Source organism: Pararge aegeria, chromosome 21 (genome assembly GCF_905163445.1).
Source record: "Pararge aegeria chromosome 21, ilParAegt1.1, whole genome shotgun sequence".
NCBI lineage: Eukaryota > Metazoa > Arthropoda > Insecta > Lepidoptera > Nymphalidae > Pararge > Pararge aegeria.
This window is the reverse complement of record NC_053200.1, coordinates 8,577,927-8,605,658: the sequence shown is the minus strand read 5'-3', so window position 1 is coordinate 8,605,658 and position 27,732 is coordinate 8,577,927. Positions and strand designations below refer to the sequence as shown.

General features: G+C 34.8%; 1 protein-coding gene across 1 annotated transcript in view; it reads right to left on the bottom strand.

Annotated features, from left to right (window-relative positions):
- The window catches only part of LOC120633177 (proton-coupled folate transporter-like), a 37,327-nt gene extending 9,870 nt beyond the window's left edge, over positions 1–27,457 (bottom strand). Inside the window, exons 1-3 of the mRNA XM_039903309.1 lie at positions 26,277–27,457; positions 12,782–12,883; positions 994–1,215 (exon numbers count right to left, since the gene is read on the bottom strand). Coding sequence (XP_039759243.1) covers positions 994–1,215; positions 12,782–12,883; positions 26,277–27,243 — 1,291 coding nt within the window. The 5' untranslated portion in view covers positions 27,244–27,457. The remainder of the gene's footprint in view (positions 1–993; positions 1,216–12,781; positions 12,884–26,276) is intronic.
- Between the last annotated feature and the right edge of the window lie 275 nt (positions 27,458–27,732).

The window sequence follows — 27,732 nt, the reverse complement described above, 5'->3', positions numbered from 1 at the left end:
CTACTTATTATTAATTACGATATTAACAAAAGTCAAATTTATGGTAAAAAGGGGCAAGTATTATCATTTGTTAAAAACAGACCGATAAATATGTAATATTTACTAATATAAAGCTTAAGAGTTTGTTGTTCTGTATTATTGTTTGTTTGTTGACTTAGGTTTTTTTAAATAATAAGTATTAATTTCGTATACCTAACTCAAAAATATAAAAAAGAAACCCGAATACGAAAGGCCAATTGGATGCAAAATCACGTTAAGGTTACAAAATTTTTTTTTTTAAAGAGATACTCGCTTTACTCTTTGTGCCCGTTTTGCGCCCTGTTACCCTATTCTGTTTAAATTTTGGAGAATTCGTACGAATAAAATAGTATTGGCAATAAATAAGGTTAATAGACCAACGCTTACTAAAGTTGATGTAAAAAAGTAAACAATCACAATCAATTGCTCTACTTCTATTAAAGTTTAAATAAACTGAACCACGTCATATTTTATCAACGTTTCAATAGCGCACCTGTCACAGTGCGTGTACAGATAATAAACAAATGAATACTGAATTATACGCCTTTGTGAAGTCGTAGACGTGATGATTGTCCTAAGAAAATAAGTTTGTCTTGGTACAGGAAGTAATACGTGGCATGGAATGGTACCCAGCCAGACTTATTTGTGTTTCTAGTTTGTCATAATCGAGAATGATATGTGTACATATTGATTGATATAAATTGCGCTGTCTATCATAGAAAATATAATGAAATGTATGCAGTGGCGGGCCAAGAGAGTATGCATAGGGTATGCAGATGATATTAAATGGAGAAAATCTCCAGTAAGAGTTATAAAAAACTTAAAAATGGGCATCGTAAGAGTTATAGAAAGCCTACCCTTGAGTACTTATAACTCTTACTGGCGATTTACTTCACTTTATATCATCTGCATACCCTGTGCATAACCTCTATGCACGCTCAGATTTATTTCTGTAATAATTTATCATTCACTTACCAACTTCATCAGCTTTCACGAGTTTTGATGCGATGGACCGCAGCGATGTGGCACCGGCTGAACTGAACATGTCCAGAACAGGGCCTAAGAAGTACACAGTTCTGCTGGGCGCCAATGCGTAGACAACACTAGCTGCTACTCTGCTGATGCAAGCCACTATACCGATAATACTGTCTTCTATTTTCCATCTCTTGCTTAACAAGTATATCGTTATGAAGGAACCTGCACAAAAACGCTATTTTTAGTTTTCACAATTAGAACCAGTTAAAGGAAAAGGGTGCCGTGTTGTGGTGGCAGATCAGAATACAGTTTTCACCAGCGAGGAGTGGAGGAAGAGAAGCTTCCCGTGGGTGTCATACGAGGCGACTAAGACATTATGAAGGAGACCGAGCAGCAACGTCCTGTGCTACTATTGCCGACCCGTCTGCTCAGCGTGGTGATTATGGGAAAACCCTCTCGTTATTAATGAGAGGCCTATAGTCTCGCAGTGGACTATTATAGACTATTTATGATTAAACGAAAAGATCCAACGTATATTATGGTACTTTAGAGACTTTTACGTCGCAGTATTTAAGTTTTGTTCATTTTTCACTTCATCTTCTAAATAGAGCGTAAAAAAGTACTGTATATAAAACTATTAAGACGTTATGCCACGTTTCTTTGTAAGGCCCTTTATATCTTAAAACCATTGGTTTAATATGTTAGGTACTATATCACTGCTCAAAACAAAATCAATGTGGGGGTTTAAACCTACGTCAAATTTACGGCAGAATTATGAAAATTTAACAGATGTATTTGTAATCTGTTATACTTTTAACAAACTTAGGGTAGTAAATTATTCAACAATCACAATTTAATGTGTGAATATTTATTTGACTATTCATTACATAATGACTATTCATTGCAATGTGCCTTAATAAAGTATGATAAAGTACAAAATATAAGTTTTTTATATTATCGGCTGTATATTGTCGATTTTATTTCCACTGCACACAACGCAGGGTACAAAAAAAAACTTTTAACCATAATTATTAGTTAATGTTTTAGTGTAACCAAAACTATTATATCATCACCTTTATTTACACAAAAAATGTAATACCTAACGGTACTTGAACCAAATAAAATGAGCAGGGACTTGCGGGAAACACGAGACTCATTTTTTTCTAGTAGCCAAGTAGGTAATTTACAGTGGAACGGAAAAATATACCCAATTTTGGTGATAAAAAATTATGTACCTACCTGACATTTCACAGTGTCATTTTTCTGCCAGTTGGTCCCTCCATACAAAATTTGTAAATATGAATTTTTACGTTGATAAAGTCACGGGCAACCACTAGTCAGTAACAATACATTCTGCAAAAATATTTTTTATCCAAAGACTCTTTAATTTCACTAAAAGACTAACCGGTTTTTTATGGCCTGTTTGATTAACGACGCGAATAACAATAAGACTTAATCATTTAAATTTCGCTAAAAGACCTAACGTTCACTTGACTACCTAACTTTAAGCAGAATTCAACCTTTATACCGTGCCGAACGGCCTATAATGTAGAAAACCAGCCGGAAAACGAATATGCGGGCCTTTCTCCAGAGAATGTTTAGGGCGGGTTCGGTAAACGCTGCTGCTACCATTTAATGAATCGTGCTGGGCTAGATAACTGGTACTTAATATCATAATAATTTAGCTTTTTTCATGCAACTGTAACGTAATAAGGGCCGTAAATAAATTTAAGTCGAGTTCATGTTTGATTAAGTGTTTGGATAGTAAAAGAACTACTAACAATGTGACAGTTACTTCTGTAACCTATCGTTTTATGTATCCTTTCGTTTAACTCAGTCGAATTTACACTATAAAACCAATAATTGTATTAGGTATGACACTGTTTTGTTACAGGAAAACTGTTATATTATTATGCTATTTTTAAATTATTGAAATTGTGTGCATAAGGTATGTCGATATAAACTCGATTTGCATATCTCTTTCATAATTGAAATTTGATTATACGAGAGTAGTTAGTATATTTCCTTTAGCTTTTAACCTTTATACTTCTGAGCTATATGTAACCTACCCACAATCATTCAAATTTTTACAACAGGTAGGTATGATGGTTCTACGCATTATAATAAGGTTGGTTTGTGGGTATTGCAGATAAAATAAATAAGCAACTATCATAATATCATAATTTTAGGTAACAATGACTTGCTCATTATTTATTTTGGCTTAGTTTAAGAGCATCTTCCGGTAAGAAGATGTTATCATCTTTTAGGTATTTACCTAATAATGATAAATTTGTAAGAAAATGAAGGAGATATACCTACATATTTAGGCATACTTTAAACTATATTATAAGTATATATAAATATGAAGTGGAAACATTTGATTTTTCGTAGGCGTCACGTAGTAAGTTTACGCGTATGAGTTCCTGCGCGGTTTTTGAACTTTAATATTATTACATTATGTTACACCCCTTAGTGAACAAGGATAATCCGCGGGGACGGAGGAGAGTCAGGGACATAGTCCTCGCAACGGACACTACCAACCGAAAGTACCAAAATGGCAAACGAAAGCTTTTTTAAATATGGAATGTTAAGTGTTTAATGAAAAGAAATAGGTAAAAATAAAAATCACACAAAATCTTAGAAAACTGGTTTTTAATAAAAAAAACTATTTCTTTATTTGGATGAAACCAGTTCCAGATATGTTTTACTGCTTAAGTTATGTATATTATTATTAACAATATCGATTTTTTTTTTTTTTTTTTTAAGTATATAGACAAGTGCTTGACTGCAATCACACCTGATGGTAAATGATGATGCAGCCTAAGATGAAGCGCGCTTGCCTAGAAGATGCCTATTCACTCTTGATTTGAAGGTACCCAGATTATAGGTATCAGGGAAGACGGAAGATGGGAGGGCATTCCAGGCCTTTGCGGTGCGGATCAGAAAGGAAGAAGCAAAACGCTTCGTACGTGTTGATGGTATTTCAACCACGTAACGGTGCAGATTCTTTCGGTGCCTCGCAGTTCGATGGTAGAAAGGAGATGGTTTGACCAAATCGAATAGCTCCTGAGCACACTCTCCGAAATGTATCTTGTAGAAAACAGCCAGACAAGCAACCTTGCGCCGGTGTTCAAGGCTTTGAAGTCTACTGACTACAAGGTCGTTGCCAATGAGTCTCCTAGCACGACGATCCACCGAATCCAAAGCATCGAGCTGGTACTTGGCAGAGCCATCCCATAAATGGCTGCAGTACTCCATGCACGACCGAACCTGAGCTTGGTACAGGGTTAGAAGCTGTTCTGGCGTGAAGTAGCGCTTAACTTTGTTGAGGATGCCAAGTTTTTTGCCAGCAGTTTTAGCTTTGGACTCGATGCATTGTCCAAAGCTTAGATTGGACGAAATGCTGATACCTAGGAGCTCAATACTATTCGTGATTGGCACAGATACATTTCGGAAAGTCGGAGTTAGGGGGAACGGACTCCGTTTGGCGGAAAACAAACACGCTTGGGTTTTGGAAGCATTAAACTGTACCAGATTAGTGTCACCCCAATCGGACACCTCGCTTAAGGCCAGATTAACGCGTTCCACCAAGGCCTCTCTGAGCACAAGAGTTTCGTCTCCACTAGCTCGTGGACTGGACATGTATCTAGCCGTCACAGTGCTGTCATCTGCATACCCAAAGATGCCGGGTTTTAACAGATCATTTATATGCAGCAGGAAGAGCGTAGCGGAAAGAACCGATCCCTGAGGGACACCAGCGTTGATGGCCATTAGGACGAGGACCCATCGACGACAACCCGAAAAAATCGTCCACTCAAGAAATCAGCGATCCAGTTGCAAAAACTAATGGGTAACCCGTAGGCTGGAAGCTTGTGCAGAAGACTTTCATGCCAGACACGATCAAAAGCTTTCGATACATCGAGTGAAACGGCGAGCGCTTCACCGTGCTTATCCATGGCTTCACCCCAGATGTGCGTGGCATACACTAAAAGATCCCCTGTTGACCGATTTCGTCGAAAACCGTACTGACGGTCTGACAGGAGTTCGTTGTTTTCTAGGTATGCCAGAAGTCTGTTATTAATTACACGCTCCAGACTTTTACATAATAAAGAGGTGATAGCAATTGGTCTGTAGTTAGATGGGTCGGCACGGCTACCCTTTTTTGGAACAGGTTGCACGTTGGCAATCTTCCAAGCTTTCGGGACCTGAGTGGTTTTAAGGGAGAGGCGATGCAAAGAATAATAAACTTAAGCTATACCTACTACCTCGTACATATTATAAAGTAGATCGTAAATAAATATATTATTATTAAGAGAAAGCCTTTGATTTTTATATAATAAAAATATTCAAATAACTCTACGTAGTTTCATCAATCTTTATATATATATTTCTTGTGTGCGTGTGTATGTCACTGAACTCCTCCTAGACGGCTGGACCGATTTGAATGATTTTTTTTATAAACGTTTGGGTGGCACCCTGGATGGTTTAGGTTCACAAACTAGCCCGACAGATGGCGCTGGGGTCCGCTAGTATATTATAATAAAATGTTCCACTACCTGTTATATTACTCGTGAATTGTGAGAATATTATTTAACTTTGTATTATTCTAGATACTACAGCTGATATTGTACATATTCTAGATACATTATTAATGTGCATAATTGATAAGAACCAATGTGCGTTATAATCAATCGCAGAGCTATCATATACATATCGAGCAGAGTTCGATAAGTAACGATGCATTAAGTTATATTATTTAATTGAGTGTAAAATTTAGGGTTAGCTTCTAAGTGTCTACTATTCATAATCGTAATAAATATATGACTATGTATTTATGCACGTCTCATTGAAAACCACTCATCATCGACATCAACTCATTACCGGCCCGGGTCAACTCTCAGAACGAGAAGAGTTTAGGCCGTAGTCCACCGCTCTTGCTAAGTGGGAATTGGTAGGATTCAAACGCTTTCAAACGCTTGCTCGAATAAGTGTAGTACTTCTTGGGACGAGTTTGGTTTTCTTTGATATGATTATTTCTGCCGCATAGCCGTGTTCTGAAGGGCGTTGTTGCCGGTGTAATTATGCATGTGGCGTAACAACTACTTCTTAAATTGATGGACACAGGTGACAGGGCGGTAGTTTGTAGGATGTGTCACTCGCGCACTCTGCGAAGCGTTGCTCTGGCTATAGGTGATGGGTTTCCACTTATCATCAGGTGGGCTATCGGCCAACTTTTCAACATGATAGGAATAGTCTAAGTTGTATAATGGTAAAAGTTCCCAGGACACAGTTTCGTCGTCTAAATCTTTAGGTGAGTTAATTATTTGACAGCGCACGCATGGGTGTGTATTCCTTCAGTGATAAAGCCTTGGAAAAATGAAATTAATTATTGATTACAAATTCAAATAGGTATCATGAAGCGTGAGCTAAATGCCTACTATAAAATATTAAAAGTACCTATTGTCGATTTCCGCAAAACCGTGAACAATTGTTGCAAAAATCAACAAATTAATTTCAATTCGTAACAGAAAAAGGTTAACACTAAACGAATTTTTCATTGTTTCTTAAAGTTCTGATGATGAAACACTTTATAACAATGTCAGTGACATTACCAGTCTGTAAATAATCAATGAATCAACTTTTGTTGGACTTAAGACCACAGAAAGAATGAAAAGTACCTTTCCTCAGCATGACATTTAAATTATAATATGTAATTTATATAATTATCCACTAACGCAAAGCGTTTTGTTTGATTGTCTGTAACATATGTTGCCTAAATCGTAGAATTTATCTTTATGAAATTTGAAATTCATATTGCTTGCGTTATGCGGGTGTACATAGGTGTATTTATTTTGGGAAAGCTGCTGGTAACCCTAAAGAAATAGTTGACATCCTGGACTAGACCATTCGATATATTTTATGCCCGGAAAATAGAGTTTCCTGCAGGAAAAAAATACTTGGCATTGCTATTTGTATTGGAAGAACGAAGAATAATTTATGATGATTTTAAATTCAAATTCAAATTTCATTTATTTCAAGAAAGCCTAATTTATAAGCATTTTTGAACCGTCAAGTCAGTCTGTTTGTAGTGACTCTACCACCGGTTCGGAAGGCAGATTCCACTGAGAAGAGCCGGCAAGAAACTCAGCAGATTGCTCTTTTGCAACATCATTTTATAGTTTAACAATCTTTACATTTTTTCTCTTTTGTGAGAGATGAGAGCGGAGTGGCCTGCTTCCAAGCACCCCTTTCGTTAAGGAATTCATCAATTTCATCATAAATTCTTGGCAATGATCAATATACTATGACAAAATTAGTTATTGCTCAACCAATAACATAACATAATAATATTACATCTGAACTGCACAGATCATCATTTAAAAGTTGAATTGAATTTTTAACTTCAATAGTCTATGGGTCATTGGACTTTGTCAAAAGGTTTTCAATAAATATGAGCTGTTTTAAAGTATTTCGTCTTCTTTTAGGCGGTATCTACTGATAAATTTATACAAATTTACGGAAATTTACTGCGGAATATTCATTAATTTCCTATAAGCTATTAACAGTTAAATCTACTGTAGGAACCTAATATATTATCGAGCAGGTTACAGAATCTGCATAACCAACAATGAACTTGAATAATAAAATTATAATAATTGTGGTTAATTGCGTAGTTATGCATATACTTACTCGTGCTACGTCACCTATATAGGAACACATAAGAACCTACGTCAACTGTTAGGTGACGATAGTAAAAAGGCATGGTAAAGAATACCTACTGACGTGAGAGGTTAGGTATAAATGTATTTTTATTACCACCTTTAGATATGTTATTATTATATCATTCAACAATTCTTTGTCTTTGATTCTTTCTTTGACTATGAATTTGATTCTTTGACTCAAATGAATAGTCTCATCAGTGAATATGATGTTATTTACTCACTTCCATCACAAAGGTTTTTCTAACATAAATTGTAAGTTTCAATTTTTTTATCAAAAGCCTTCGAAGTTTGGTCGACCACTTTGGTCTATGAAGATTCAAGCTTCAGCTTTTCAATGTTTCAATCTTGTCATTTTTCCGTGGAAATTATTCGTGTAGCGCGGATACGGTTCGTTTTCCGTTTGCAACGGATGGTAAATTGTCTTTACCCTTGAGAATCCCACATATATTATCAACACATACAGTCCCTTCTATGCTGTGATACATATGACAGTTTTTTTATGTGTTGGTTTGATTTCTTTCACAATTCAGATCATTTGTTGTTCTAAACGGGCTCTTTTGACGAGACTATCTTGTTGTAGCGACTATATTATTTGTTTTTTCACTGTATTGTCATTTAGAATTCATAAATATTGTGTTGCAAACAACTGAATGATAAAGTTGGCGAGACTAGAACTCCTGATAAGTTTCTTATTCTGAAGAAATAACCTTTGTCTGCTATTCTACAAAATACGCCCAGGCCCATTGCATCGCCTCATCTGTTTTACTTTGTTAAAAATTGGGCCATACATCTCCAAATAGAATTTTAATATACGCTGGTACATCCAAGTTTAGCTTGATCTAACAGATACATTTTCAACCCCTATGAATCGCTTTGCGGGTCCAATATAAAAAAAATCCTAAGATATGTTTTTACTTTTGTAATTATTGCTGACTATGTATAAAAATTTTGCGTTGATACTAAAAACTTTATACATAACGGACTGTCATACAAACTATTTAACTCCCTTTTGGGGAGTAAATTAAAAAAGGTTTGATTATAGCCATTCTCGATCATTCGGCTATATAGTGTAATAAAAATTTTTCAAATCCCATTGTTAGGTAGGAATATCTTTCAATCAATAAATAAATACAATTATCTCTTCAACTTTATCGTTGTTGTCGTTGGATTAAATCTGGGATTTATGACTCTTTCTGGTATAGAAATGTGCACTGCAAATTAAGAGGTTAGTCTACATATTAAGATGATGGTGTACCAAAACCGCAAGATTGCATACATCTGGCGTGCTTTGATATTAATTTATTATCATGGTAACGAGTATAAGTCACGAACTACTTCATAACTGTCTTTCAAAAGAGGTTATGTAACTACTTAATTTTTTTGTATTATCTTCATTCACTGCTTATTTATTTTATTTATTTTGACTGCTGGTTACAGGCCACCTCTCTAATAGGACAAAGGGTTTTTATATGTGTAGAGATTTTTCATTTAGATACTTTTACTCTTTTGTAACTTCTATAGTTAATGTCTTTATAATATTTGTTAAAATTGGTGCAAACACAACACGTTTTTTACGCAATAGAAAGTGTTTTAAAGGAACGAAAATAAAAATTATTTGCGAATTATCTATTTCTAAAATAAAGTAAACATACCCATCTATATTTTGTAGTATTAGGGCGATCGGTTTTAGTTTTCGCTTGACTTCAAAATACTTGCACAAGCAAAATTTATTCTTTACTAGTAGGTCTCTTGCAAAGAATTATAATTATTATCTTGGTATGTAGTTATTGCAATTTATAAAAATAGCTTTGTATCACATTCCATCGCTTATGTTCATTGCTTGCACAAGTTGTTACTTTACCAACTGTATTATGAAATTTCTATGACTAAAAAGACTATTATTCAAACACTTACCTATTACTAGATAGACTTTTTAAACAATGACTGGAAAATAATCGATTCAGAGTGTCTTATGCTTCCAGCTATAGCTTGCGGCTTCATCCGAGTTGAAATTTTATATGCTTGTTGTTTTATAATAATAATTGACGGACCACGCAGTCCCCCCCCCCCCCCCCAGACAGTAATATGATATTCCCGTAGAATCTTCGATCTATCTATATATATAATAGAGAAAGTGTGTTGGTATGTTCCGTATAGGCTCCGAAACGGCTGGACCGATTTCAATGAAACTTTCAGAGAATCTCCGGATTGACCTGGCGAGTAATCCTGTAAAGTTTGGTGACGATCGGAGCACTCCTATTTTTGAACTGTCAAATACAGCTTTTATTTACTATGATGATATTCTATTAATGATATAAGTTTATTGTTTAAATAAAATAAAGCAAAATCTAGCCCGGCGAAGCGGGCTGGGTACGCTAGTGTTAAATAAAACTTAGTAACCTACTACGGCTCAACCGATGTTAATTAAATTTTGCACAGAAATAGCTCGCCTTGACACGTGTATAAATTTTGACCGCGGTTATCATATTTTGGACCTGAAATTTTTTTCTTTCCGTCGTTCTTCTTTAAAAGGTTTGATTTAAAACGAATAGCTGACAAAACACAATTGAAATAGACTAGTTTGCTGCAAAAAACCATAGATTGCTGAATTTGCTGTAAAAAACAAATATACTATGACAATACACACATTGCCATGTAGCGTCAAAGTAAGCGTAGCTCGTGTTATGGATATTAAGATGACTGATGAATATTTTTTATGAATATACATAGATACTTATATTGTTCATATAATCACCCATACACTGAAAAACATTAATGTTTATCGCACAAAAATTTTTCAGTTGTGGGAATTGAACCCATGGCCTTGGATTAGAAAGCAGGATCGCTGCCCACTGCGCCAATCGGCCGTTGAAAAAAAAAATTTGGAAAATCCAAAAGTGTACGACTCATAATGCTCATTTAATTATCAAATATTGAAAAAAAAAAACATAAGTCGTTCAAAATTAGTTGCCGAAAAATCAGCTGTACTAGGAAGGTACTGCACAAGCGCCCCTGGTGGAATAAATGTACATAATATCTATAGATATAGATATATCACCATCCATGTTAATTTTACATGGATAAATATAGATATACAGTCTTGCAGCTTTCGTTTTTTCTTAATTGCAATTAAACTACACTGAATTAATTAATCATTCGTATTCAGTGACCTACAATCGTCGATTAGAATTAAAAAAAAAAAAATTAACTCAAATAATGGATTTTTTCACAAGTTAGAGTGTTTTCGGGTTTCACACATGACGGACAGGAAAATTTTTTGACCTATTTTGGTGTTTTTTTCCAATTCTATTGCAGTAAATCAATTTTTTAAAAGTATGGAATTAATCTCCATTAAATTATCTCGACAATAGTATGCAAAATATCTTGATTCCGTGAACTAACAAGGCTATAATAATAAAAATAGCCGCCGAAATGAGGCGAAAAAAATTTTAAACGTAAAGCACTCTCTGATGCTTCGCATGAGTCGTGCAACATATCAGTATTATGTTAGACCTCTGCACTACAACAAGAAGGAAGAAATGTAATTATGTTTTATTATAATTCATATCGTGTTAATAACGCGTCTGTTAGCGTCTTTTTGCGTGACACGTTTTGTTATTATATCTGACATTAATCGTTCGTAATGCTGTTGAACCTTAGACGTAGCATTATTTACTATGTGTTGAACCCAAGTGCGCTGATTAGACTTTATTATGTCAACAGACTGGGCGGTGAAGGTTATCAATTTAATATATATATTTTTTCAAATTATGTTCCTGCAACAGCGGTAGCCTCAGACTATTTACGTCCTACATCTAGGGGCCATCCATAAAGTACGTCACACGAATTTTAGGACTTTTGAACCCCTCCCCCCGTCCTTGTCACAGGTTGTCACATTTTTATAAACCCCCCCCCCCCTCCTGATGTGACGTCACACATTTTTTAAATTTATGTATGTATTTAAAAATAATCGAGAGTAAAACAGCTATTTTCATTTTTTACTTATTTTTATTAAATAATAATCTAATAAAATCAAAATTTTTAATTCACATCCAAACTTTGCGTTTTAGTATTTTAAATTTTAACATGTGACGTCACAAAAGTATTGACCCCCCCATGCCCCTTGTCACACGATGTCACACTTCGGTGATACCCTCCCTCCCCATTAACGTGTGACGTACTTTATGGATGGCCCCTTAGACTCAGACCTTCTTTATTACAGGTTTAGAGCATAAACCCGCCATGCTACTCTATTCTTCAAATAAGGGGTATTGGTTGATTGTAATTGCCATTCCCCAAACCCTCCGTGAAAAATTTAAAGAAAGAGGTATACTGTAGCTTCACGATATTTCAATCATAATATATTCGTAGTATTTTTATAACAAAATATTTGACTTCATAGACAAAAAGTGGATATAAATAAGAAGACGTCGACTTACAAGAAATGCTCATAAATAAGTGAAATCTGCATTATATCGTCAGCTACAGGTATATAAGTCATTTCTGGAATTGAGTATACGCTTTTAACATATGATTCCCAAGATAATATTAGATCTACGTTTACTTAAGTTTAAACAATGTATTAAAACACATTTCATCAATCATGGTTACTAAACGATCGATGTATTTCCTAACGACAAGGCTGCTTCAAATGCTTTGCAGGTCGTTCTGCTCTCATCTCTTACAAGATCAAAATTCTAAAGATTGTTTAACTGTTAAATATAAATTGTTGATGATGGAAAAGAGCAACTACTGAGTAACTTGCCGGCTCTTTCCCGGTAGGATCTGACTTCCGTAACTGCAATAGTAACTACAAAGAGACACACTTGACGTTTCAAAAGTACTTATAATGTACTAACTTGTAGTGGAAAAAAAATCCAAGCTATTACTTTTACAGAATTTACGCTCTAAAAACCCAATCACTTACAATTATTTGGCCTTATAACACACGAGTATCTTTGACATTGTAGATTGTCCTTTTCACTAAGTTGGTTTTGCCGGAAAGGACTCTTAATAAACTAAATCAAGATTGAAGATAGGTGCTTTAAATAAAAAAAATCACTTACCTATAGAGCCAACAAGGACGGAGTATGTGAGGAATAAGCTGTAGTCCACTTCGGTGAATTTGAACTTGTAGCGAGTGAACCAGTACGTCATCTGCGCCTCACCTTTATTCAAACGAAATAACTATTAAATTCGAAATTCATGAAGGCCCTCGACAGTCACCTATAAAGTTTTATAAAGCGATAATACATATTGTGTGGTGATGATGATAACTACATTCCTCAATTTAAGGCTTAAGGTAGGAGAAATACAATCGTGCCTTAAGACGAAATCAACGTCAAAGTTATTTATTTGCTATCACCATGTCACCAATTAATAGTTAGCTATACCCAAGCTTTTGTATTGTTTATGTAATCCTTTATCTCCTAACTGAGCTTTACAAGCCTAGTTAACTGAACTACTGATTTATTTGTACTTCTAATAATAATATTGTTTTAATCACGAGGGAAAAGTAGAGTGAAAGAGGGGATGAGGACGACCGAGACTGGATTTTGTCGGACAAATGAGACGTGAGATTGGGGTGGGAGCTTAAGAAGAGGTTAAAAAGATGGCCATGTTATGGGGTGTCGTAGAGGTGTTGGTAGATGACATTTGCAGACTGCAGACGTGCAGCGGTTTACCGTGAAAAATAGGTAATAAAAACAATCTAAATCTTCTTTAACTTAAGAGCTGAGCTCTTATCGCAGAGCCCCTACCAACCTTCTCTATACATGGCCATCTTTTTAACCTCTTCATAAGTTCCCACCCCAATCTCTCGTCTCATTTGTCCCACAAAATCGAGTCTCGGTCGTCCTCATCCCCTCTTTCCCTCTACTTTTCCCTCGTGATTAAAACAATATTATTATTACACGTTCAAATAAATTAGCAATTCAGTTTACTAGGCTTGTAAAGCTTAGTTGGGCGATAAAGGATTACATAAACAATACAAAAGCTTGGGTATAGCTAACTATTAATAAACACGTCAGTCCGAGGTATAAAAAACTTAAGGATAGGCATTGTAAGAGATATTAAGAGCCTACCTTTAATTATTTATAACTCGTACTGGAGATTTTCTTCATTTTATATCATCTGTATTTTCTAAGTATTTTTTTATATATAATTCCTAAAAATATTCATCAGTCATCTTAGTACCCATAACACAAGCTACGCTTACTTTGGGGCTAGGTGGCGATGTGTGTATTGTCGTAGTATATTTATAATATTTATAATTTATAATTTATAATCTGCATACCCTGTGCATACCCTGTGTATACCCTCTATGCACGCCACTGCCTGATTGAATGTTGTGAAGTCAAAGTCAAAAGTCAAAAATATCTTTATTCAAGTAGGCCCACAGGTGGCACTTTTGATGCGTACATAAGAATTACACGGTAGTGAGATGATGGCGATAACCACATTCGTAAACTTAAAACTAAAGCTACGAGGGTTCCAAACGCGTCCCGGTCTAAGAAGAAGCCCACAACAAACTTAGCCGGGTGTTTTTTTTTTTTTTTTTTTTGTTATCGCCATCTCACAATGTGATGAGATGTAGGCTGGAATGCGTTTACACTCACTCCTCAAGGTACTTTAGCTATAGGTTGCGGAAAATACAGATACAAACAGTGGGCATTAAATATGGTATGCCATAGCAGGTACGGTATTTAAGAAATGGTGTGCAATAAACTAACAGATACTCTTTAGCATTTATAACAACTATAAAAAATTAGTCATATATACGTATATAATAAAAAACTATACTTTATTGTTCACAATAAAGATTAGTTTTTATACATCTGAAATCTCAGCTAGATATTTAATCATTTTAGAATCAGCTAAATTAGTATACTTAATTTATTAAAAGATTAATTCGTGGTAAGGAAATCATGGACAAACAGCATATAAGTAGGTAGGTACTTAGATAGATAGATAGATAGATAAATTCTTTATTGCACACAATTTATAATATAAATTGAAAACATAAATGTAAGAAGAATAACAATGCGCAAAGGCGGTCTTATCGCTTTAAGCGATCTCCTCCAGACAACCCTTAATGAAAGAAGAACAGGAGTATGGAAACGGGATAGTGCAATTTTAAAAATATATAACATAAACTACATCTACTATATATAACAATAATACATAAACAGCTAATACAAATACAAATAATACAGAAATAAATACATACACATATAAACATATATATATATATACTAGCTGTTGCCCGCGACTTCGTCTGCGTTTGATTTTGTTTTTAAAGTAATCAGTATCGTTAAGCCTTAAATGAGTATAGTAGTATATATATATATTACATGTGACTGTCAATTAATTAAAGACAAATAATTTGCAATAAAATAAAATTGCGACTATAATTAAAGATCTAAGCTATCCTATCTCTTAAGTTGGAGCAGACTGCTCACGGTGTGCCAATTTAATTTAAAATCGGTTAAGTACTTTAGGAGTCCATCGCGGACAAACATCGTGACAGGAGATTTATATATATTAAGATATATATAAATATATATATACACAAATACATACAGAGCAAATATATTAGTTTATGACTCCGTAGATAAATAATATCTTACTATGTTAGAGATAAACAAAATAGGTCGTTCTTTGTATTATTTAGATATTTCCGGATTGCGGCTAGCGGTTTGTGGCTCTAACACAATTGAGCATGAAATGAGATGACTTATTTGCAAGAAACGTTGTAAAGGGATGACAAAATATAATGTATATTTCCAAAAATGTTTCGTCAAGTCACATGCAAATATTTGACAGTAGCTATATTTATAAGAAAAGTACTAAAGCTTGTGGTATAAAAAAATTTTAACCATTTACCACTCATGGTAAAAAAATTAGACGGAAATGTTATTTAAAAATAGGCTAAGAATTTGGTTAATAAGTAAGGCGTATTATAATATTAACGAATATTTTTGTGACATTTCTTAGTTAGTAAAGTTTAAAATATTAATTGTTATAGTAATTTGTAATAGGTATAAACTCTAAATATGTAAGAGAACGCCAGAGAGTGGCAAACTATTGGAACTATTCCCACTTACAACACCAAAAAAAATTACTCAGTTCAAGCAATAAAATTTATTCTATTCTATTCTATTCTATATTTTAGATATACAAACAGAAAAATAACACGCCATTTATACGTCCTAGATATTCCTTTAGATTATATATATTTATAAAGATTTTACGTTGTACAACAGTGACCCAGTTAATCTGTCCAATGTTAAAACGCAAATAGAATTAAGAAAATATAATTTATAGTTTGGTGATAAGAAGCATCCTATATCGAGTGTAAGCGGCGCGGTGCGGTAGGGGTATCAATTCCATTAATTGCGGTCAACAGAAAAAATACGGTTCGGTTTTTGATTATGAAAAAACAAACGAACATACAAACAAATCTTCTTTATAGGTATCAAGCATAGACTTTAAAGATTGAAGTAGCGGATAGCGTAGGTATGTGCTCCAAAACCTTATTCTTAAAAGATTCTTATTTCTTAAAAGATTTAGAAAAAAAATTACGGTGCTAAATTTGATTAGCTGCTTCCAAATTTTTAAATGCAGAAATTAATATTTAAATTTTTCATAACTGGCGTGGAAAACTTAAATTGTGATGAATATTGCTTTCAGTTACTGTAGATCGGATACATCTCTTATATGAATAGTCTATGGAATAGATTAACGGGGCTATCTATGTTCTACGATAGAAAAGTCACTGTGTATATAATTATAAGTAGGTAAAAACTAGCCCTATACTAAATAGACAGTATAATAATAAATGTACTATTTTTGAATCATTAACAGTCCACTATACTGCACTTGTTTCCTCTTACAATGATAAGGGTGTAGAACGCAGTGCACACGCTGTCCATGAGCACTCAAGACTTCACACGCCTTTGATGACATTATGAAAAACTATCTAGCAAGCGATTTGGTATTGCTTTAAACGCACAAAACTCCGGAAAATGAAGAGGTGCGTACCGGGGATCGGACTTGGATCAAGAAAATAGTTTCCCTTTACCAAGAAATTGGTGGTATCCACCACAATGCTTCTGAGAACTAGTTAAGCGATTGAACTCGGTTATTATCTAATATATATAATAACTAGCTTTTCTCGCGGTTTTACCCGAGTAAAACTAAGGGTGGTTACATAATTACAAATTATTGGCCACGCGGATACCTTACTCATAAGTCTCGTACAAATTTTTCATTATCTCTTAAATTATTCATGTTGTATAAGGCCAAGGTCTAAACAAGATCGTCTAGATAATATACTGACTCTTTCTGTAAGCATTATATGCCTAAAATGAAGATTGAAAATACGACTTAAATTGATTTTCTTCGACACGTGTATTGTGGCTTTTTTATATGAGATAAAACTTAAAACCACTATTATTGTAAAACTTAGTATATCTGTAAGACTGGCTATTTAGATAACTACTTTCAACGTTTTTTGATTATGAAAAAAGAAACGAATATACAAACCAATCTTCTTTATAGGTATCAAGCATAGACTTTAAAGATTGAAGTAGCGGATAGCTCAGGTATGTGCTCCAAAACCTTATTCTTAAAAGATTCTTATTTCTTAAAAGATTTAGAAAAAAAACTTTTTTTATGCCATGTACCATGTGCCATTACGAGTATGTTATATCTTTGAAGTACCTACTGGCAGAGTTGTTACCCCTTGGATCTAATTTATCAACATTTTGTGAGATGCTGTGACAACAAGATCCGTAAACAATTACGTTGGACTTGAAACGGCTCTGAATAATTGAGTATCTTATCCAAAAGACACGAAATCCAAGAAAACAGGAAAGGTTCGTCCACCTACTAAAACCTTTTCCTAATTCAATACAGCATCATTGCTGTTAAAGCCCATTATCTTGAGCAATAAAGACGACAGTGATTAACTCTTACTCATATTTAAGTATGTTTTAGTATATATTAGTTTATTTTTTTTTATATTTATTAATATTGGTATTTTATGTGTGTAATCTTGATAAGTATTAGTGTGTAATTGTTTGTATGTATGTATATAATAATAATACACCCCACCAATCGGTTTCCCTTGGTTTTCCTAATCCTAAGGTTGCGTGGAAGAGATCGCTACTAAGCGATAAGGCCGCCCTTTGTATCCTACTTTTTAAGTTTATTTTTCTTGTGTCTACTGTTTTTTTTCCTATTTGTGGTGTACAAATAAAGTGTATGAATAAAAATAAATAAATAAATCACTGTTGGTAATATTAGACTAGTAATAATATCAATCGATTTAGCGTAGTAGGTAGGCATCAATATCATTATCATATCAACCCATTACCGGCCCATACTGTCAAACGTCACTTTTGTTATATGGAAAAGTGACGTTTGACAGCAGTGATTGTAAATTTACGCCTGTCGCAAGCCTGTCGCGAGATACGTAATCACCCTGCCGGTCTCCTCCCACAATAAGAAGGGGGTTAAGGCCGTAGTCCACAACGCTGGCTTAGTGCGTATTGGTGGACTTCACACACCATTGAGAACGTTATGGAGAACTACATGCAGGTTTCCTCACGATTTTTTCCTTCGCCGTTGAAGCAAGTGTTATTTTAATTGCGTAAAAACGCACAAAACTAAGAAAAGCTTGGGTTCGAACTCGGACCCCCGAAAGTGGAGTCAATGTCTTCATATTAGACCTGCAGTACATACTAGTTGCCTTTGTGTTGTCAAAGATACTTTCAATAAATTCCTAGTAAAATTCTGTATATTTTAAAATTAAATTTTGTATTTTGGTTCGTCCTTCTCAATTTGCAACAGTATCCTCGGGATAAGATTTTTATGCTCGCAATCATAAAGGCGTTTTCGAGTATCAAAACTTGGAGTTTCCCCCGAAAGTGGAGTCGAAGTCCTACCCACTGGGCTATCACCGCTTCCAAGTGCTAGTGACTTTACTCCATAAAATTATCTAGGTAAAATTTAAAACGGTTTTGATGTTTTTTTTTTAATTTGAATGGGAAACAAGAAAATCTCTGAAGAACATTAAGTGTTTTCATTACAAGAACATTAAGTCGTGAATTTTACAGGCAGCCCGTCTGGAAAATTGATTAATCTTTAACTGTTAGAAAGTTTCGGCACTCAGATAGACAACGCGCGACTTCTAAATTAAAGGATATTTTAAAAACCGATTTCACGTGGGAAAGTCGGAGTCGGTTAGGTAAGTTAATGTTAGCTGGAAGGTTGAGTATGCAAATTATAATTTATTTAGGTACCTGGGAGACCAAGCAGCGAGCGGTGTTTTTTTTTTATACTCTTATTTTTTCGGAGAAGGTAGTACATGGTACTTATTTAAATAAAATTTAAAATCAGAACTTTAAGAAAACATAAATATTTCATCGCGATTAGAACCCTTTTCAAGATACGATATAGGTAGGTAACTTATTATTTACAGTTTTTTTACATTACATATTCTGCTCCTAATATGATATATTATTGGTTTATCAAAACTGACGTACTCCAAACTGATTAGTTTCCTTCCAAATTAGACTAGAATTATAATAATTATTGTTTTTGCTTTTTTCAGAACAGGACGTGTATCTACACGCGGTGCTTCAAGGCGGGTTGTTTCACATTTTTAGTAGGTACCTTGCCATAAGTAACCTATTTTATTTACATGAGCGAATACTTCTTCATTGCACTGAGCGTGCAATGACTGTTGAAATACATTATTACGTTCAATATTTTACTATCGTAAGAACCCAGTATGTTTCAATTTTGCGAATATCGGTTCAGCAGCTACAACATTATTTGTAAATCCCTTAGGTGCATATTATTTTCTCGAGGTAAAAAGTATTTAATTATATTATTAATGTATTCATTTAAATTCTGAAATTTAAACTCAACAGTTTTTATTTTTATCAATCTCACTAGATTTAATTAAGTGTAGAGACACACTCAGAGAAGGGTAAAAACAATGCTTTAGTGTAATTCATTATTAAAGTAACGGAGTATAATCGAAATTGGGTTTCCTCGAAAAACATTCCCTTACGTTTATATAATTGGCTTGTTTATTTTGCATGCTTTCATAGTGTAATTTCGTATGAGATCTTTTTATAGGACAGAGCTGCTGATATAGAAAAAATATTTACTCTACAGAAAAAAGCTTTGATATCGATATACAACGTGTAACAGAATTACGAAATAAGGATGGATGAGTATATTTCATAAAGAATCACCCTTTGATAATATTAAATCAAATGGAGCATATTTATTCTTCCATGCATACTTATAACAACCCTATCGAAGATAAAAGACCGACACGTGCATAGCACCTACGCTACTCAATAATAAACCTTATAAAGTTACAAAAGTTACACATGATTTTAATTTTGCATGTGATGTTAGGGCTGTATCTGATTTCTTTCAGTAAAAACTATGGTTGTGTGGTTTAGTTAAAAACTAGTAAGTTTCACAGATAAGTCTCAGAGACAGAACTTAAAAATAGGTACCTCTAAAGCCTGTAAAGTATTATTTCGGTTTTCATTTACACTTTGTAAACACTTTGATCACGCGAGTCCCTTCGTGCCAAACTTAAAGAAATTATACTTACAGTAGCTTTATCTATGTATAGCAAAACATAAGACTTGACGTTCCAAAAGTGCTAATAAAGTCTACTTTAAATAAATTTTAAATTTTGAAGTTTGAATTACACAGTTTTTCGTATTATTGTGTGAAGTTTAAAGGAAATTAAGTTATTCTTTGTATATCCTATGTCCGTATCCAGAATGCCTAACTAATTCTGTGGCAAATTTAGTCAAGATTGGTTTAAACGGCTAAGTGGAACAGGTACCTATACAAACAAGCAAAACAATGAAACAGACACTTTCGCATTTATAACATCAGTACGGAACTACGAGACAGAAGAGATCAATCGTTGGACGTGGTCTTTGAGGCACGTGAATGGAAATTACAAATTTCGAACACTGATACTTGAGAAATTCAATAGAAAATCTCGTTTTAACATCTTTTTACCGGATTCAGGAATCCAACCCAGAACCTAGTAATCTATTGAATACGCTTATTACTAAACCAATGAGACAGCGTAAATAATATCAGTTTATAACAAGTATTATAATGAGTTACAACACTACGTGATTTGAATTGGTAAATGCGTTATCAACTTGTGTTTGCACCTAGGCAGATAGATCACGTTGAGGGCCTATGAGTTATCAATGTCTTAATATTTGACCTGCAGTACATAATAGTTGCCTTTGTGTTGTCACAGTTATTGTCAATAAATTACTACTAAAAAGAAAACTGAGAAAAATTTGTATTATGGTTCGTCCTTCTCACTTTGCAACAGTACCCTCGGGATAAGATTTTTATGCTCGCAATCATAAAGGCGTTTTCGAGTATCAAAACCCTTTGACCGACAGAGTAAAACAGAACTTTTCACCGTTGTGTTAAAGTATAAATTTGTCTAAACTTCTCTGGGTAGAGCTGCTAGGATGAGCTATTCTAATACTTGTTGCATAAGGTCCACTTTATTTTAATATCGCAGCAATTCGGTATTTGATAACGACTGTAAGATTGCGAGCCTGCAAAACTTATTACGAAACGTTAATGCATTTTGATAGCTTACGGGCTGAAGAATAAAATAGGGTACCTGCTTTTCATTATCTTTATATCATTAGCGCAATATTGTTTATTATTAATAATAATACACCTTTATTGACATGGTCTATCGCTAGTACCTACAATTCCGTTCAACATGGTTTAAAAACGTAGCAAAAACAAGCCGTAAACTTAACCGCCTTATACTGTGTATTGACAACAAAGCTCATTTTCAGCTTTATTTTTGTCAACCTCCCTGGTGCAGCGGTGAGCGCTGTGGTTTTAAGTCAGAGGTCCTGAGTTCGATTCCCGGCAGGGGAGATTTGGGAATTTATTATTTCCGGATTTTCTTTGGTCTTGTCCGGTTAGAGGTTTCGGCTGTGGCTATTCATCACCCTACCGACAAATAAAAGGCTCTAAGCGATTTAGCGTTCCGGTACGATGTCGCGTAGACACCGATTAGGGGTATGGGCTAAATATAACAGCCATACTCCCTAGCAGGTCGCTACCTGTTAGGGCTACGCTACCATCTTTTTACCGCCATGTTCAGAGGACTCAAAGACAAATAACAAAAAAAAAACATGAAAGAGAGAAAGAAAAACCTAGACGTAATCTTTATTATAATTTCCAAGCCAAAAATAATTGAATCGGCTGAGTTTATCTGGTAGAGAAAACGGGGGAACACGACACGTCCATCTCGTCAGTTTATATGGACAGATGTAGCTCAGACCTATTTTGTCTGAGTTACATCTGTCCATACCGCACTCATTTTTTTTAATCACCGGAAACGGTATTCTGGTTTGTTTGTTCGTTTTATTTCTTGGTTTGAATACCAAGGAACAATATAATATCACAATATTTGTCCTTTTGTCACGCAGCATTTATAAGGGAATAGGTGTACAGTAGTTACAAGTGGGAAAAAGCACGAGACTAATAAATCTGATTGTCAATTATTAAAAAAGTAAGGTACTTATGTGTGAAATTGCCTTAACAATAAAAAGTTATGAAATTGCCTTTCGGAGCATTTCGGAACGTTGTTTAAATAGAATTGGATAAAAGATAATTCAAAGCAAACTTCAACATGCTATTGTACTTACTAACCTACAACTAAAGATTGAAAATTAAATTGTTTGCCAAACCATTGCATTGATTTATTGTTAACCGGTGTATCTTTATGTATCCTAAGATAGTCGGTAGTAATATTATTTCATGATCTTTATTTGTGGTTAATAAACAGAACAGAATTATAAGGATTTTGCCCTAACCAGCAATCATCCTCATCACTTCAACCGATTGAAGTCCACTGCTGGACATAGGTCTTTTGGAGGGAGTTCCAAAATCCACGGTCCGGAGCCGCTTGTTTCCAGCGGCTCCCAGCGACTCGTTTGATGTCGTCTGTGCACCTCGTTGGGGCCGACCAACGCTGCGTTTACCTGTGCGGGGTCGCCATTCCAGCACCTAGGAACCCCAACGTCCGTCGTCCAACCAGCAATGCCCCACATAAACATTCGGTATCTTATCTATCCAGCGGTAGGCGCCTACAGTTAAACTTCATAATAAATATATTACTCGTAGATAATACCAGTAGATTATTCACGTAAAGCTTTTTTAACAAAACATAAAAATAATATCTATTTTAAGGTTTAAATACTAGTTATTTATGTTAATTTTTACTGATATTATTAGGTATAACATTTAAATGTTACGTTATTCACACCATAAAGTTTTATGTTAATAATCTTTACTAATATTTGAATGCGGACGGAGTCGTATGTGTTTGATTATTTGAATGTTTTGCTGCGTATGATCGGCTTAACGCCTAAACGCACCGATCTTGTTAAAGGATATGTACTTTTTATGGCGGTAATATTAGCGGATCCCGCAGGATTTAAAACAAAAGGTATAAAACGTTTTCCCTGACCACGGTGGTCAATCTCCAGAACGATTTTTTAACTACGGGCCAGATATTATAGTGTCCAAGTGTGTGCTCAAATATAGGTGAACTCTCTATTCCCTCACTTTTATAGTCTGATGGGACGGCAGCTCAAACACAACCGGTAAGAGATCAAGCGCAAGACCGAAATCTTAACGTACTCTCCGACGCAAGGGTGTCAATTACCGCCGATTTCCAAATTCGGCCAAGTGCGAGTTGGACTCACGGACGAAGGGCTCTGTACCATCTAAAAAACGGCAAAAAAATCATGTCTGTTGTATATTTAAATAAAAAGTGCATAGTATATAACCAAATATTCTGTAAGTATTTCAAGCATCTATCTATTGCCGTTATCTGTATCGAATAAAAAATCACGTTTTTTATGGGGCCCACTTAAATATTTATTTTATTCTGTTTTTAAAGCGGCCACGAAAGTACGTCATCTGTGAAAATTTTAGCCTGGTGACAGACGGACATACAGACTGACAGATTGGCGGACAGCGGAGACTTAATAGGGTTTCCGTTTTGTCCTTTGGGTAAAGACCTCTACCACGCTATATTCTCCAGCAATAGCTTACTAATTATTACGTGTATTATTGTGATTATATCGAGTGTAAATAAAGCATGACTCACATTATGTAGCAGTCTTCTACCTATTGTCAGCTGTCTTTATGTCAACACAACGCGCTTAGTTCATCAAAGTTTGTATGTATGATTGAACACGGAAACAGTTTAAAAAAGTATTTTGGGGCTACCATCCCAAAAATTTGTTTATTTAAGGACAAGTATATTTTGATGAAATGGATTCTATTTTAGTGCATCATTAACACAGACAGACAAATAAATCGAGTTAATGACACTCCTCGTTTTGGGTCTGAGATTAAAATATCTTTTAATCTTCGTGATCAGTCTACAGTGTATCCAAATATAATGCTTACTTAAAAATAATAACTGTACTATGAACTATGAACCTCAGATAAAATTATTATGTAGGTATAAGGTAAACACATTCAAACAGTTTGCTTAGCAAGGCACTCTATCTACCGATTTTATCTGGTTGCTACTAACAAAATTTATGTCAATGAAGCAGACGAACTTCGAAGTTATGTATTTTAAAACGAATGCTTAGGTTAGCTTTTTAACCTCTTGCCAAAAGATTGCTTTAAATCAACAATCTCTCCATCTTTTAACTTTAATTCACATAGATGAAACGTTTAAAGAGTTGCCCGATACAATTATGATATTATATTGTAAAGCTTAGTGACATAACTGTTTGTTGGGTGGAGATATAATTTAAACGATTTTTATTATATATTATGTTAGAAATTTAGAATTAAGTCTGCTTGAGATGTGGAGGACGGAATTCTCAAACGGTTAGCAAAACTTCAATACAATGAAAACTATTGCAATTCTCGCAAGTGATAGTTAAGTATTTAACCATTTTTACTTTAAATGAACTAGAAGAATTTAGCATAGCCATAGTATTTAAATAAAATTTTTTTTCTAATCCTTTAAGCATTTTTAAACTTAAATCATTGTCACTAGATACGGAGTATTTTGAAAATTTTATATCATATAAAATTTATAGTAAACTTTTCCAGCCATTCATAGATTATGTGACCATCCTTGAGATATATATACGCTACTCATTAAAAAAAATCCTCGTTATCTGAATTCAAATATGTTAATTAATAGACTAATAGTTGTTAAGTTATCTATGGCGTTGAAATCCTAACTGCGCATTTTTGTGACGTAAAATAAGACACCATTTTACACAAGTACCTACTGTGGAAACTGAAGAAGATGGAATAAGAGTTGAATGATCGTGAATAAAAGTATCATAAACAATTGTTTTCTTTTCCTGTTTTATAAAGAGTCAAGTCTCTAAAGTGATTACGTAGCTTTTGTAAGTTTACAAAAGGGCTGATGACTGTTTTAGAAACTTTTATTAGACCTTATTGAATCTTAAAAATTCAACGTCCTTTTCAGGAGTTCCATGCAATGCCATCCCCGGAAAACGCGAGAATTTTTTTTCGAGTTATTTGCCATTAAATATCACTTGCTTAGACCTAGTCGTATAGGAAAACATCTTAGGGAATGTACTTGCCATATAGTTTATAGTTCTCCATATAATGTTCTTAAAGGCGAGTTACCTCAGGCCAGAGTGGTGTACTATGACCTTCATCATATCAATGCATTACCGGCCTACTTCAGGGCACGTGTCTTCTCCCACAGAAGGGATTAGGCCGTAGTCCACCACGCTGGCCCACTGCGGATTGAGAACACTCAGGCATGTAGGTTTCCTCACGATGTTTTCCTTCACCGTTGAACCAAGTGATATTTTAATTGCTTAAAACGCACGTAACTTATAATAGCTGGGATTCGAACTTGGCACCCAAAAATTGAAAGCGAGCACTAAGCTATCACCGCTTTCCTACTAACGCCTACACCCTTCTTATCCCGTGCCCTATAATGTGCCGTTAATGGGTTGAGGATGATAAATTTAATTTTTAAAGTATTTTATATTTCCCGTGGGGCGTGAGAATCGCCAAATATACACAATTGACTTAAGCAAAAGGTTTATTCTAAACATAGACATTTGAAATTGGCACTGTTTCGATTGATATTATGGCTTAAGATTGTTGCAGGTTTATAGCACAGCAATATCGAGAAAAAAGGAAAATTTACATTCGGCCATAAAATGTAAATAAAATCAAGCGATGCGAGCGCATGTGGTGTGCTTTTACGACAACAATAATTTATCACACACGGTGAATTTTGATTATGAAAAACATTATAGGGTTTATGAATACATTGTATAGGTTCATACAGGAACATTTAAATTGATAAATTGATATTGTCAATGATTCTTATTGATATTCTCCACAAGGAACATTGGGGTTGTATTACGTTTATTCCTATAAATTTAGTACAGTTTAGAAATATTACGTTAGTAAGAAAAATAATTAAACTTTTGTTACCTAACACAGGTCCCACGATGAACATGTATGCAATCATAACCAATATGATTTGCAAACGCCGTGAACCTTCACGGGGTTTGAAAGCTACATTCACAGTTGCCGCGAAATCCTTCGCCGAAAACATGGAGAACACCGTTTCGGGCTTTTCGTTTTCGATTTTCTTCTTCTTCTTTTCCTTGAGTCTCAGAACAATGTACACAAAGCCAGTCAAGTAGAATATACACGCTACAGTAAAAACACCGTAATAACCGAAACGATTTGTCATAATTCCACTAAGAGCAAGACCAATTGGCCTACTGAGTGTCAATATAGCTGTAATAATCCCTAAACGGAAAGTCCGTTCAGAATCACTTGTGATATCTGTGACATAACTGTATACCGCCATTGTCATAGAAACACGACCACCGGCCAATGCTGGAGGGAGGCCCTCGATCAAAGCCGTTTCGTTTAATCCAACCTGAAGAAAAAATACTGTGCTCAGGATTATGCCAAAAACTGATATTAATTTCCCTAATATGGGGAGCACCATGAAGTTCTTTCTGTTGCCAGTCCGATCGCTCCAGGCACCCAAAAAAAGAGTTAATATTCCAGGCAGGGCTGTCTGTAAAGGGAAGCTCCATGCAGTCATTCCCGCTACCATCTTCTGAACGTTCTTCTCTTGCTCTGTATAATTGTGTGTGCGACCTTGCATTATATGTCTGCAGGTCTGTTCGTCGTATTTCAAATTTACTAGGCATGATTTTTCTAAACACAAATTCTGTACTGCTAATCCCGCTAACACACTCGGTAGCACATAACATATAACGTACGGTTCCACTGTCACTTTCGATTTCAGAGCCCATGTTTTTTTAATAAACTCCTTCAATCTGCCACTGATTTTTTTTTCAGGTTTATTTATTTCTTTCTCATACGATTTGATTGAATCTATATTCGAAATTTTTTCGGGCACTTCGACCCGTAACGTCATTTTGATTATCGTTTGCCAATGTACTGTGCATTTGTTTTTAACATACTACGCGAAAACCAAAAATGTTTTTTTCGTTCGTCTTATGCGAAAAATCTCTCTCCGTCTATCTTCTATAAAATAATAAGCGAAATATTTAATGTAATTGTCGCGACCGCAAAGTTGCGCGTGCGGTTGAATATTGGCAGTCAAGTAGTAGAGCTGCGTCTGTTTTTGTCGGCTTCTACTCGACAACTGGCTATCAGCTGGTTGTTGTTACTTTTTAATTTGTCATTAATCTCGCTTAGAATATGTTGCCCCGCTGAACTTCGTTTATTTAGATACTGAAATTGAGTGTTACGTTCATTCTTATTCGCGACCTTCCTATAGCTCGCCTTGGGGTATCATAGATGAATAAGTGCCCTAAACAGTTGGGCAAATTTGATTTTTTTTTGACTACGTGTTTTAATCAATAAAATGAATTACGCAGACATCACGTCCATGCACGTCCTA